This window comes from Pteronotus mesoamericanus, unplaced genomic scaffold (genome assembly GCF_021234165.1).
Source record: "Pteronotus mesoamericanus isolate MK-2021 breed Mesoamerican mustached bat unplaced genomic scaffold, CSHL_Meso_final contig_130, whole genome shotgun sequence".
NCBI classification, from domain to species: domain Eukaryota; kingdom Metazoa; phylum Chordata; class Mammalia; order Chiroptera; family Mormoopidae; genus Pteronotus; species Pteronotus mesoamericanus.
Window position 1 is genome coordinate 15,306,364 of NW_026555060.1, and position 14,239 is coordinate 15,320,602.

The 14,239-nt window shown below is 43.8% G+C and overlaps 1 protein-coding gene across 20 annotated transcripts in view; it reads right to left on the reverse strand.

Moving 5' to 3' along the window:
* Positions 1-574: 574 nt before the first annotated feature.
* The window catches only part of KIAA1217 (KIAA1217 ortholog), a 426,467-nt gene continuing 412,802 nt past the window's right edge, over positions 575-14,239 (reverse strand). For 5 of the 20 annotated variants that reach the window (XM_054592616.1, XM_054592617.1, XM_054592606.1 and 2 more), the window contains 9 exons: positions 13,229-13,392; positions 12,367-12,507; positions 9,168-9,287; positions 6,649-6,711; positions 5,488-5,523; positions 5,261-5,338; positions 3,547-5,148; positions 2,915-3,037; positions 576-2,227 (listed from right to left, as the gene is read on the reverse strand). In XM_054592616.1, the coding sequence (XP_054448591.1) occupies positions 1,733-2,227; positions 2,915-3,037; positions 3,547-5,148; positions 5,261-5,338; positions 5,488-5,523; positions 6,649-6,711; positions 9,168-9,287; positions 12,367-12,507; positions 13,229-13,392 (2,822 nt within the window). In that variant the 3' untranslated portion in view covers positions 576-1,732. Of the gene's footprint in view, positions 2,228-2,888; positions 3,038-3,546; positions 5,149-5,260; positions 5,339-5,487; positions 5,524-6,648; positions 6,712-9,167; positions 9,288-12,366; positions 12,508-13,228; positions 13,393-14,239 lie in introns of those variants that run through there. The other 15 variants (XM_054592660.1, XM_054592681.1, XM_054592691.1 and 12 more) reach the window with 11 other exon arrangements.

The following is a 14,239-nucleotide window of genomic DNA, read 5'->3' on the forward strand; positions in this document are numbered from 1 at the left end:
CCACCAAGTTAAATATTTTAGAGACAAAAAATAATGATAAGTGGGTTCCTGAGATTGTTCTTGTAGTCAATTCATAACCTTGGTATCATTTTCGCTAACTTTTATCTCTATTTTTAAAAGGAAAAGAGAGTGTAATGTTAGCATTATTTCCCTCTAGACCAATAATATTTTTTAAAACTGAGAAACCAAAAAAAAAAAATCCTAATAATAAAGACATTTTATTTCTGCTTTACTTCTACTAGAATGTGAACCGGAAAGAGAAGGTAGGAAGAGCCCCCCCACCCCCCTCCCCCCGGTACATGAAGGTGTGAACCCTGCGCCCAGGTTTGCTTTCTGTTAGCCAGGCCTAACGAGCCTCAGAGGAGGGAGAAGAGAGTCAGCAGGTAACATCGGAAGGCACCACACGTGCATCGAGAACTCATCATGAGCCGCCCCAGAATTTTCAGAGAAAGAGGGCTTTCAGAATACCAGTTTGTGGCTGGTTACATGTTGTTTATAATGCCCTCAAAGCCCAAACCCTTTAACTTGGTAATGGTTACATTTTGTTCTGATTAGGAAGTAGCTACAGTGACAAGGCACAAAAAAAAATAATAAGCATGCAGCCCTTTATTTAGTTTTGCAAAGTCTCTGCTTATAGTTCTGTATATTACATGACTGTGTTATACAAATACAGTTATTTACAAAAACATTCTAGCTGTGCAAACTTGTTGCTTTTTAAAAATGTATGGATAGTCCCATTTCTGCCCATCCCAATATATATTTTTTAAGCATGCATAAAAACTAACTTTGGTGTGGGAAAACTACTCTCTGTGCTGTCACATACAGTATTTTTAGGTCTATTTATATATTTACAAAAGTTTATCAGTTTACAGAACAGCACAGAAGTGTACACTTCAAAATCCACAATGTTATATAGTGTGAGTTGCCAGGTCTAGGAGAACAAAGGAAGGGGGTTAAGTACTGCAAAGAAAACGACGAGAGACTCCCAATATGTTTAAACAAAATAGAAAGCAATGCAAAGAAAACTAGCTTGTTTGGGCTGGCAAATTAGTATACATAATTTTCATGGCAGTGCAATTGGTTTGATAAATCGCTTTCTACATTTGCCCCTGGGTTGGCCGGTGCAGAAGTTCATTGGCTTATTGTCTAGCATACTACTTTCAAATGTACAATGCTACAGTATCAAAATGTTTTGGCAAAAAAGATCTTGAAAGGAACCATGAAGTTTTGACAAAAATAGAAATCTGTAATAAAGCTAAATAACACTAAAATAAAAGGAAATATTATAGAATCTGTTTTACAATTTGTATAGTCACACTTGTGTATTTCTCTGTTCACTTCTAGTCTCCATAATGAAAAATATTTTTTTATAAAACATACTAAAATTTTGGAATCATACATGTTTTACATGCTGAATACACTTTTTCCTGTCACACGCACCCTTTGCTCTCGCCATACTCGCTTTCTGTAACACATGCTCACTTCATTTAACAGGTATTGAATATAGACAGTGAACACAGTGTAATTACAACAGCAACAAAGTAAAAAAAAAAACAAAACAACAAACTTTACTGAAATCTATTAATCCAGTATTTAGCACACACTTAGCATTAAGCCTCAAACAGTACAGTAATATGTTACATTCTCTGGTGAAAACAGTTATTAAGGACTGATAGAATTTAAAAAAAAATTTTAAATGCAACTCCAACTTGTGCCTAATAGGATTTGGCCTTTAAGAGGTTTCCTTTGCTGTGGATGGGGTGGCTTTGCTTGAACTTCCATTCTGTGCCTTGTAGCTGGTGAGGCTAGGAGTATGGATGGTCCTGATGCTCTTGGCACCTTGATTCAGTGAAGTGGGGGAGGCGGGGGAGGGGGGGGAGGAGGAGCAGGAAGGAGGGGCTGCTCGGCCATTTGGAGTCTGCAGTGAGAATGAAAGATGGTGACCTTTACCTGTGTGAGTGGGGCTCTGAAACTTTAAGGAGCCATTAGAGACAGAGGGGATGAGGGAGGCAGAGGGAGCAGATCGTCCTGTTTGGGGGCTGAGAGGGTTAGAAGTAACCGATGGTTTAGAAGCAGTTGGATTAAGGGAGTTAGAGCTGTCACCACTAGCAGAGGGCAGAGAACCGCTTTTCCCAGAGCTGGGAGAAAGGGCTGGAATCTTAGAAGCAGGTAAGGAGGGGAAAGTAGGCTTACAGTCCCCACCAGCTTTCTTAGCACTTCCATTAGCCTGCAAATAAAGATGGTGGGAGACAGTTTGTCAGAAAGCTGGTAACATGATCATTCCACAGGGTCTGGCAACACAGCCCTTCTGAGAATAATTAAATAAAAGACACCAAAACAAACCAAATCAGTGCAAGGCCTGAGCTAAGTCTTGTTGTGCTATACTGGACCTGGTAGGCACCCCCAAAGTACAGAGCAAAGGATGTGCAGAACAGGAGAAAAGGAAGACCATTTCCAGGTGCTGGGCCAGCCATGCGTCTAGGTTATTACTGGGGTGGGGGTGGGGCATGGTGACAGAGAGAGAGTTAATGTGCCTCTAATGCAATGCGGTCAACATATACGTTAGTATGGGTGACTTTCAGGACAGTTCAACAGCAGGTTTGCCTGGCTCAGTTTCTCGAGGTGTTCTGCTGAACCACTACATTCACCAAAGAAAAGCCAACTGGCGTGGCAGCTTGTGTTAATGGTTAAACTTTGGAGTCACACAGCAAAAAGATGTTTTATTGCAAGCATGCAAAAGCGTGGTGAAAAGTTCAACAAAGATTTTTAGACTTTCTTCATGCCCCCAGATCCAGGAAGTCTGCATAAACCATAGCTTACAGAGAAAACAACAATATTTGGTATAAACTAAGTCAGTGACTTGCTTCTTAACTGTAAGAGTGTCCATCCAAAAGCAGGTTTAAGGTAAAACTACCTGACGGTACTGGCGGGGATCCTGCAGTTTGGTCTGCTTGCCGGCTTTGTCCAGGCTTCCGGGTCTATTCTTGGAGCTCATGGGGACTGGCATCCTGCTCGTCTGTGGGGTCCCACTGGAGGCCTGTGGGAAAAACAGCGAAGGGGAAAGAGAAGCAGCAGCACGTGAGTGGATTATTGGTGAGGCTGCCCCACTGTGTGCAGAGAAGCTCAAGGTGAGAAGCCACAACCCTCCATGCAGGACAGATCGAGGACACGGACATCAGAAGACACCACTGGGGTTAATTCCAAGAATCAAACAGAATAAACTGCTCCACTACTGATCAAATGGATTTTAATGTGAGTATCAGAGCAATCATTTCAACGGCAAGGGGATGACCCAGCATCCTTGCGTTTACCCAACACCAATCAGCAACAGAGGTAAAACAGAATCAATTAGCTGTTAGACACCTAGTTATTGTTGTTTTGAAGGCGAGGGAGACAGCGTGAGAGAAAAGTATCCAGGCGAACAGACAAAAAAAATGAGCCACCTGAAAGGAAGCAAGTAAGTCACAAGACACCTTTTGCTAATGGTGATTATGGCAGATTTAAGAAAGCAGCTGGGTCTTTTCATTTTCCGTCAGACCAAGGTACCTTACGTGAAGCTGAAGGTATTGATGAGGGGAGCTCTAGGGCAGTGGGAGCTTCTTCCAGAACTAGCAAGGATCGGGGAGAGGCCTCCCGGGCTATGTGGGATGAGCTTGCAACAGAATCTCTGTTGGAAGAACACGAGGTATCAGCTAGGGCTTTTGGACTCATTTCACTGATTGTATTTTCAAGCTGTTTGATGGTCTGCTCCAGGCTGTCCAATGTTCTGTAGGTATTTTTTCTAATTTCATCAGTTCTTGAAATGGGAGATGTGTTCTCTGGACTGGGCTGCTCTTGTCTCTTGAGCCTATTTTGGGGGGTGTCCTCGGGTTGAGAAGACCTAGTTATTTCGAATCGCTTCGCCTCTTTGTGCTGCTTCAAAGTGCCATCCTCTTCCTCCTCTTCGTAGACAACCACCTGCAAAGTCTTCTTCCCCGTTTTGGTTCCTGTGCGAATGGCTTGAGTGAGAGCGGCGAGTTGCTTTTTGGGGAACTTGAACTTAAACTTTTTCTTGGGGCTTTCAAATTGGTCATATGTCACATCACATTTGCTTTCTGAACTTGGAGAATCTGCTTGGCTGCACGTGGTCAGCTCGGTCTCATTCATTTCCTGTCCCCCTGATACTTTGGTGTCTTCTAAGGGGAGACGTGTCTGTAATCGACTCTCAGCCTGCAGTCCTGATCCGGGGCTGCCTGGCACAACCTTATGAAACTTTTGGGAGGTGTTGTTCTGGACCAAAATGTCTCCATTTTCTTCCTCTTCCTCCTCCTCTATCTTTTCCTCTGTCATCATTTTCTCTAATTCCTCATCACATTCCTCAAATATGGTTGAAAGTCTCTTATAGGCAGACCGGATGTCCATGGGTTCGTCAAAAATGATGATGACTGGTTTCTTGTCTAGGCATACAACTGGCTCTTCATTTTCAGTCCCTCCTTGTTGGGAAGTCATCTCTTTTTTGGCATCAATATTCACCGTCTGTACATCTTCTCCCTTTTTGCTCACAATATCGCGGACCTCCCCACTGGAAAGAACCTGGACCGCAGTTCTGGTAATCATGAAGGCAATGTTGTCTGTGGGTGCATTTTCTTCACTGGGAGAACCCAGGGTTGGTTCTTTGTCCTCATTGGGCTTCACATTAGCATGCCAAGCTCCCTTGTGTCTTAGCACAACTTGGCCACACTCTGTCACAGGAACCTCTTGATCTTGAGTTTTGATATCACAAATACTCAATTCAGCTGATCTAGTGGGAGAAAGCAGGTGACACTTCTCTGTAGTTTCTTGATCTTGTTGACTCATCTCTTTTGCCTTCACATAATTCATCTTCTGACTCTCAATGTCAGACGTAGGGTCCTGCAGTCCTGAGATTTTAGGCCCTTTGCTTACTTCATCTTCTAGTGAACTAATGCCAGGGAAACTGGAACTGACCTTAGACACATTTTTCTGGGAATAGTTTCTGCTGTCCCTAAGTAAACTCTTATTGGTTATGGTATTTTCCTTCATTAAGATGCCAGTTTTATATTCTGATGTTCTTGATGCATCAGAAATACTATTCTCCATTCCTCTTTCCCTCACAGGATGGGCACCAGGTGGCAGAGCCCCTGCGGTAACCTGAGTGGGAGGGTGGGGGAGGGAAACCACATACGTTAATCAGAAAGGGATCTGCAAACGAAGGTTGTTAATCTGCACGGTATCAGCTGGAACACAGATCTGGGGAACTCACCTTCTGGGATTCCATTTGGGGGCCATTTTCACATTCAACCTCAGATTTCTGTATGTCTTCATGGGAAAATTCCAAGTTCTGGTAGGATAGTGTAGGACATGTTACTCCACAAAACCACATCCCCCCAAAGTGGACTATAACTAAATTGTTCCTTCAATTATACTTCCAAAACATGCGGGCCAAGCACATTTGTTACACACCAGTCCAAAGCCTATAGCTCTGTTTACCTTGGGCTGTTTTGTTCGCCAACTTCCAAAAATGCCCTGTGTTTGCACAAGATGAAATCTCAATTAGCAAAATATTTCAAGAACTTCAAATTTGGTGGGGGAGCAATTAAGAGAACAAAGGGGGTGATTTTGTAGGAACATGTCCTCTTTTCCATATCTCATAGTCAGCTCAGCAGAAGCTAAAACCAAAATGGCATGGCATTGCAGAAAGCACAATATTATCAGCAGGCAGAAGATTTTGATTCTAATCCCGATCTGCCACTTAACTGTGCTGCTTTAGGCAAGTCACTCCACTTCTCTGGGCTTCAGTCTTCTTGCTTATCAACTGAGACGCTAGACTGGGAGATTTTTCATGTCCCTACCAGCTAGTTATTGCAGTCCTACCAGTTTTGTTTATGAAAAGTGTCCTACAAGGGCACCTGCATTGGTTGGGTGTGGTACTTTGAGATGAAAAAAATCATTCCTTTTCAAATGACAGATTGAAATGTACTCACAGTCTGTACTTGCACTTTCCAAGGAAAGTGTCAAAATAGCCTTCAAACTAATCATACCAAGAAGACCAAATCCAAATTGAGTGTCAGAATGCTGCTAAAATATTACCTAAACATTTAGAAAACAGATATTTGATACTAAAGTGGTGACTGGAACATCATGATTCAGATTTTATGCTCTATATTTCTCTGATTGAGAGCAAAGGTACACTTGTGAGGCTCTCGCCACGGTTCAGAGCATCAGAGCCCACAGGGAGGGCCGGGAGTGGAGAGGGCTCCCCGGGAAGCAGGCCCTCTCCCCATGGCTGTGTCAGAGCTGGCGGCCCTGTCACGGCACTGGCACTAGCCAGGCCCTGTCACTTCCAGGGCACTGCTGTCCTTTCTTTTGCTGCAGAAGCCCAAGAGGAAGAGGCGGTTTTAGTGGGATGGGACACAATCCCAAGAAGGCGGTTTGGTTTACAGCAACGACGACATGACAAAGCACAATAACGCAGGCCCTGCCAGAGTCAACGGAGAGCAGACCTACCACCCTGGTTAAAAATGGAAAGACTGTTCATACACAGTGACTGAATAACACACCAACAACAAAGTCACTATTAATCACACGGGAGATCGCACAAGATACGAGGTGTGTTAGCTAGCCAGCACCGCCGGTTTAACTTCCCCTCACCTCCACGAGGCCCCCAAACGAGTGCAATGAGTCAGCTGCGGCAGTCGGACAACACAGTATCTTCTGTGGGATTTTAAATTTAGATTATCAAACAACTAATACGCCAAGTAAAAGGTTTTAAGAAGACAAATAAGCGAGGTTTGCGCCGAAGGTTTCAATACCAACTATGGAGTCAGCATGTTAGGACCGGAGTGGGACTTTACCCTCGAGTCAGGGAAGGAACTGGCATGTAATCCAGCGGAGATGCCTGCACAGCCGGTGGCCTGCTGGCCCCCTGCTGGGGGGCGGGGCGGGGGTGGCCTGGCATCTGTTCTGACTGGTCAGGGCCCATGTCAGACCCATCATTAAGTGTTTGGAATGCCACCATGTGAGACATGTGTTTTAAAACAAATCTAGTAGTGGGAATACTCCAATGGAAAGTCATTAAGATAAAGATGGCAGGTGTACATTTCCCATGACTTACTATTTTTATCACTGGGCTAGAAAAAAGAATGAATGTATCAAAGCGAGTGCATTAACTTTATTCAGAATAACTTGGTCACAACTATCATGTAATCTCCCAGTGATTTCTTAGATAGTGAAGGCTGCAGGAAAGGTAATTAAGCCTCATTAATATCTATTTATGGGCCCTGAGATTTGGATTGTTCAGACAACTGGTAAAGCAGACTCCATATCCATACAGGCAATAAACCAAAATTAGAGACACAATTATAGGAAAAATGCATAAAGGTCAAGTACTAGGCCAATTAATGTTTCATGATGACAGGAGAAACATTTGAAGAAAACATTTGAGTTATAGAAAAGTAGATGAGTAGCTCAGGAAGAGGTTAAATAGTGACAAGTCTGATACTGATATTGTATATAACAGTCAAATACAAGTCTGACACTGATATTATGAAGTAGATCAGCCTACTGCGTGCAATTATCCAGAATAAGTGCCTGTGACTAAACCTAGTTGTGGGCACTCTGTACACACCTGCTTATTATTACCTGATGGACCCTTGATTAAGTTAAAAGAGATTGATGGGATATGGATTTCTAATCAGTTGGCAAAAATCTCATGCAACTTTCTAGCCAGGCAGCAAAATTAGCAAAATTCTACAGTGATTGTCTCCAGAGGGATCTTCGAGAAGTTCCCAATTCTCAGTGTTTTAGAAAATAGTCACGTTGACCCGAACATGCCATGTCATTCAAACCTGCTGGGGCCTTCCATGATCTGCTTTTAATGAGGCCACAGAAGGAAATTCCAGGGACTGAAAAAGCAATATATTTCCAACGTGATGTCATGGATTCAATTAGTAGGAGGTTTTCTTCATGAGGAAGATTCACCAACAATAATCTCATGATCTCCCATGGTGCACTGAGAGATCTTATGTCTCCTGGTTAATGGCTTCATGTGTCAGTCGTGTGGCAGACACATTTTACAAAGGGCCCTGTGGTGGCTGTGAGCCAGGGAGGAGCAGGTCGCCTCCTCTGCATAGCCTCCCAGCTGGGAGCTGGGAGCTGGGAGCTGGGAGCCCCAGGACTGCATCTTTTGAAGGGTTATGTCGGGGTAACTTCAGATTGTGTTTAGCTCCCTCACTGAGCTTACTGATACATGGACTGAGATACCCATCTGGACTAGCAACTGGGCTAGCAGATATGTTTGACCTTATTTAAGGGAAGCTAGAACCTCTGAATTCTGAAATACAAGTTCTGGTGAAAAAAGTTAGGCTTGAGTTGTTCATGATAAGCTTTCTATCCTGAAATGACAGAGGCTTCATTCAATCAGATGGCTCTATATCCAAAAATCATAAAGGCCCTAGGTCTAACTTAATGTTGAAGTTCAAACATTCAGGCTCATGCCCTTTCCCCAAAATACTTAGGTAGTGCCAACAAACTTTGTCCTGGAGCCTGAATATCTGCTTCGAGGCCATCTGAATGCCACAAAGTGTATTAGCACTAAAACTATACTGAATATATTCTCTTGGAAGGTACTCTTTGAGAATTCGTAATACTTAAGAAAATTCTGTTTGGCATATTCAAACCTGTGTGCAAATACATCTGTGTATGTCTCCACGAGGACCTAGCTGCAGATGGCGGCAGGTGTGCAGCTCTGCCCTGCACTTTCTTCCTGGAACCTAAGGCTCTCACCTATTTTTAATATAGATGTTTTTGGTCCAGGAGACATAGAAAAAGTGCTATATACTGTGCTTGGTTGGTCTTTCTTTAAATTTTTTTGGTAAGAGTCATTCTAGAAAATCTTGAAAGGTGTATATTCTTTCGTTTGGGAAGATAATGGCTCAATTATGCACATACTATTGTACGTTGTGCACAAGGAACAACATGTCTGCTCAGAAAACCTCAGCCAGTTATCTCTGAACTAAACCCAAAGCTGTGTCTCCATTAGATTTTTTTTTTTTTTTAAGGTGAGAGAAAAAGAGAGGGGACAGAAGAACAAGCACAGGAGCAGTGTTAGTGTCAGAGCAAGGAAAGAAGGGCTGTCCGACCGTGTGGCAAATGTGTCATTGCCACGTTACCTTCTTCTCCTTGGGTGAGACTGTGGCCCCCGGCCTACTGTCTTTAACGTGACTGTCAGCCCTGGGCGGCTCAGCATGACTGTTTGAATTTACATCCATAAAGGAACACTTCTGGAATGCCTAAGGAATTAAAATACTGAGGTTAATAGGACTCCAAGCATAGGGAGGAGGACGGAGGGCACAGGCAGGGCATGCAGCTTCTTCCTGCGCGCGGGCCAGACCAGGGTCAGGGAGGCAGTGCCTTGAAAACCTGCTCCCTCTTGGCCTCGGGCCTGCAGAGCTGGTGAGGGGGGCGGGCGGAGCCTGGGGCAAAGGCCGCCTGATTTCTGGGCAACACCAAGATAAGAGGACACAGCCCTTGAAAGGAAAGCCCTCTCTCCCTGTCCAGGATGAACTTGGTCTGTGCTTAGTAGGGCTTCTTGTTTTGACCTTTTAAAAATATTGAATACATTAATGAATTAAAACAAGAAGCTCAAGAAGCTATCTTTTCTTTCTTTCTTCTTCTTTTTTTTTTTTTAACCAGATTCAATTTTTTTACTTTAATTGAGACTATGGACAAAAAGGGCACAAGATATTATAAACCTTTAAACCTTAAAATAATAGTTATCTTGATCAATTCATCGTCTGAAATGCTAACAGGTAGTCCGTGCGCTGAGGTGTTCCGAGGCTCGTTTAGAACGAAGAGGTTGGCGCTCTTCAGCACCGGCAGATTCTGCGTGGGCCCAGAGCTGCCCAACCCAAACCGACTCAGGTGAACACTGAGTCAGGGAGGCCAGTTCTCAGGCAGAGGAGCCCAGGCTGTGTCTACAGGACAGAAAGGGAGTGACAGCGTCACGGTGAGGGCAGGAGGGACCAAAACCCCAGAACCTAAGCTTCCTGAAATCAGAGGTGCAATAGATCACCTGGCTAAAAAACAAAACAAAACAAACAAAAAAAAACACACCACAACAAAAAACAAAAACTAAACAAACAAAAAAGCTATTATCCAGGGCTCACTCAGAGAATAATTAAATCAGAATCTTAGGTCTATAGGACTTTCAAAAAAAACTCTCTATGTAATTCTAATGTATAGCCAGGATTAAAAACGAGCTATTCTAATGAATCATCTCAGAAAATTATTTCATATTTCCTTAATGTCAAATATTGCTGCTTGGACATAACTGCAGGCAGAAAGAATAACCCATGCCCTCTCTGACTGAACATTTCAGCACTGATCCTAAAATAAAAACGGAGCTGGTGCCAGGGACTCTCCCCAGCCTGCCTTTCCACGCTCTGCTGGCTCCCTGTTCCCACTGCACCGGCCTCCTCCTCGCTGGCCCCAGAGATGCCCAGGCTCCGCTCACTAGGACCACCTGCATCTCCGTTGGGCCGTTGGACCCTGGACGTCAGAGCCTTGGGCTTCTGATGAGGCCTGTTGACACAGAGCAGGGATGTTGTTCTGCAATCATACTCAGGGGGCTGCAGCTGCTCCTTGCCCTGCCTGGGGGTTGTCAGGGAAAGGCTGTCGAACTAGAGCCATTGGCCAACTTTCTGATATTGCAGGTTTGGTCCCTACTCCTGCAGGATGGCTAATGGGGTTTGGTTAAGTTAGGGTTAGAGCACTTCATTCATCACCAATAATAAAGCAAGAAGCCAGATGCATTGCTTTTGTAAAGCTTTCAGTTAAAGAAAGCATCAAAGATGTTCAGACTTCAATGGAGGGAAATATTCTCAAGGGATGGGCTCTAAGTAGCTGGAATAAATAAGTCACTTTTCTTAGGAGGCTGGTGCAGGATTATTCATGAGCCTAAAAGTCTCTACTTCTTTGCTTATTTGTAACTGTTCACCTTGCACAGATTTCAAATGATCTAGTGCTCTGTCATCCATTTGAACCAAACTGGGCCACAATCGATTCACACCTTAATTTGGGGACAGATACTACAATGAATAGCCCTAGAATCTGCATACACATCTTGGGACATGTGCCAATCCTCAGCAACAAGTAGCCTTGACATGCTAGTGTCAACAGCCAGAGGGTCCTCACTGGATAAATGAGTGATGGATGCCTCCATGCTTTCAACTGTTTTCTGAGTTGCTGACTCTATAAATCTATAATTCCTACGGATGTAATTCCCCAGCCATGCTGGAAGCCTATTAATGATCTGACTGGTGGAGGGGATGTCCCAGTCCAGGCTGTGAGTTTTAGGGAGGCTCAAAAGGCGCGTGCATGTGACCATCAACCAGCTGCACTGTGTTCCCTAGAAAATCCAAGGAGCTCTTCTTTGGCAGGGGTTACCCTGGAAAGCACAGTAAGGCAGCAGCAGTGGAAATGACACAGTGTGAAAGTTCTCCCTGCTCCACATGAAGGACGCAGATCCTCGGGCCTGCACAAAACTGTGGGTCACTGGTGAAGCAGTAACATGTTTTGGAGCCCTAGCAAAGTTGTGGTCCTACCATCTGAAGAACATAATAATCCTGTAATAAGCATGGGTCAAATGCAATTACTGTAGAAACAGACTTTGGTTTAAGAGTTGTGTGTACGTCTTCGATGAGTCAAGTTCTTAGAACATATTTCTAGGGCAGGTTCACATCCATGATTTGAGTATGGGATCAAGTTTGGGTAGAGCCCCTGCACCCCATCCTTAATCCCAGGAGTGGGCTGTGCGACTAGTTAAAAAATCTAAAAATAAATAACTAGGCAAGGAAAATGGGAAATAAAACCATTCAGCTTTTCAGAGTATTTGAAAAGATGAAACTGACATTGAATGGGAACCTGGTATGGAGTAAAAGAGGCCACATGACTCAAAGTCAGTCATTCTAAATACTGAAGACGAATAACGGAACCGCACCTGAAGTGGGAATTCATCAGCCCTTATCAAGAAAAGATGATGGCTGGTGTTTCTAATTTCCTTTTAATTGTTTTTGAAATGAAACATAGACTATTAAGACTGAAAGGAAGGAAAGTAAATTCTACCAGCCAGACCTAGAAAAGCCTGCAGTTTATATTTTTGTGTGTAAACTGAGTTGTTTTTGTGAAATGGTCATTCCTCATACACATCATAAAGGTGCCCTGAGAGCCCAGTGGAGGTCAAGGCCAAAGACGTTTACAGGGCTCAGGGCTCTTCACCAGTCTTCCCTGGCTGGTGAGTATGTAGGGGACACAGTCAGCGTCCCTGATGGGAAAGGCAAGGAGCCATCATCGGTTGCTTCACCCACATACCTGGAGTTCTGCCATGATTTTGTCTCCTTCTTCTTCTTCCTCCTCATCTTTTGAGGAGCAGGTCCAGGCTGAGGCAGGCTCCTCTGTTGGGCATTTTGTGGCTCTAGCCTGAGGGCTTGGTCCAGCATCTTCACTGCTTGCCTATGGAAGAGTCAAACCACAGATACTGGCTTACCACCCCCAGCTGCTGGCAAAAAGAGGAAGAGAGCACAAGAACTCATGTTCCTCGACTGCCTAGTAAACTGGCTTCATAGCTCTTCAACTGAGGTTGAAAGGCTATTTTGTCTGCTTGCACTGAGTCTCGGTTTTTATTTATGCAAGCTGCCATTGCGTGAATGGATTGAAGAATTGTAACAAAATTGTAATTCAACATTCAGTACCCATAGGAAGGGCCCTCCCACACTACTACTCTCTGAAACTTGAATTTTATGTTGAATGTAAAAGACAAAACTGGCTAAGTTAAGTGCAAGCTAAAGTTCATTGAATATCTTTCTGTATGGACTCTACCGCTGTTAGCTAATTTCGTTGATCTTTGTTAGCTGTTTTTTTTGTTTTTTGCTCCCCTCCCTATCCTTATTTTCAATCTTATGATGACCTACTGGGTAGGTAGCTTGTGATTTGCATTTCACATAATTGCAGCTAAAAGCCAAGTAAGGATAAAACTTATGGTGTTGTGTCTAGTCCAGTAATGCTGGCTGATGTTCTTCCATCTGTGGTACTTCCTGACAGTCTAGTTTATTTGATTCTTTGCTTCTCTTCTCTGCCTCACTCTTCTTTATGTTCTAAATGAGAATAGAGATGACCTGTTTAAGGGGATCATCTGAACCCAGAGACTGGTTTACCAGGGCTTAACCCATCTGACCTTCGAAGCGGCGCTCTCCTTCCTGCTGGTGTAGACCACGTCGCCGGACCTCGTGGTGGTGAGCCCTGACCCTGGCAGGTAGCTCCGTCTCGGGGGTGGGGGAGGAGGCGGCGGGGACTTACCCCCCAGCTTGTCCATGTCTTGTTCTGAATTTGGAGAGTCTTCTGGAAAAAAATGTGCCTTTGCATAATCTCTTTTTAAGACGATACTCAGAAAGTCCAGTGTATTTCTATAAACTTGACTTAAAAATTGACTTAAACTTGACATTCTGACTTAAAAATTTCTCTATTCTCTCCAAAGTGCAAACATTAATGGTATAAACCGTGTAGCTCAAATGGCTTGAAATCCTACAAAGACCTTTCACAAGTTACTGAACCTCTCTCTGCCTTGATTTCCTTATCCATTAAATGGGTATTATAACAATATCCTCTCCAATGGGGTGCTGTGCGGATTAAGTGGCTTGATATACATAAAGCACTTAGAACAGTGACGACTGGCTTATTATAAATGCTGTGCAAGTATTAGCTGTCATTATTAAACAAAAAAGCTGAATGTTACTTGGAGAGATGAAAGATCAGATGAAAAGGCAAATTCAGAGCCTACTGCATGGCCTCCAAAGCCTTCATCCTCCTAGTTTGGAGACAGCCTCTGGAGAAGGGAGTCGTACATGAGTGTGTGAGAGTGGAATATGCCCGAGGAAAGGGCGGAGAGAAACCAGGCAAATGGGAACAGAGGACACAATGAGGGGAAAAAGTAGATTTTGGGGGTCATGGTTATGGGCTTGGAAAAGGCTCACTGCTAAGGAAAGCAAAACAGCAAATGCAATAAAGAGAGAATTATAAATTAGTATCAACATCATAGATGCAGAGCTTTCCCCAGAAAACTGCTCAGAAAAAAGGCAATACTTAATCAAAACTCAAAGGGCCTCTTTCCTGTCCATTATCAACCTTCCTCACTCCAGCCCTTTGCAAACACTCTACCCAACAGCTCATGAAAGCCTGGCTTCTCCCA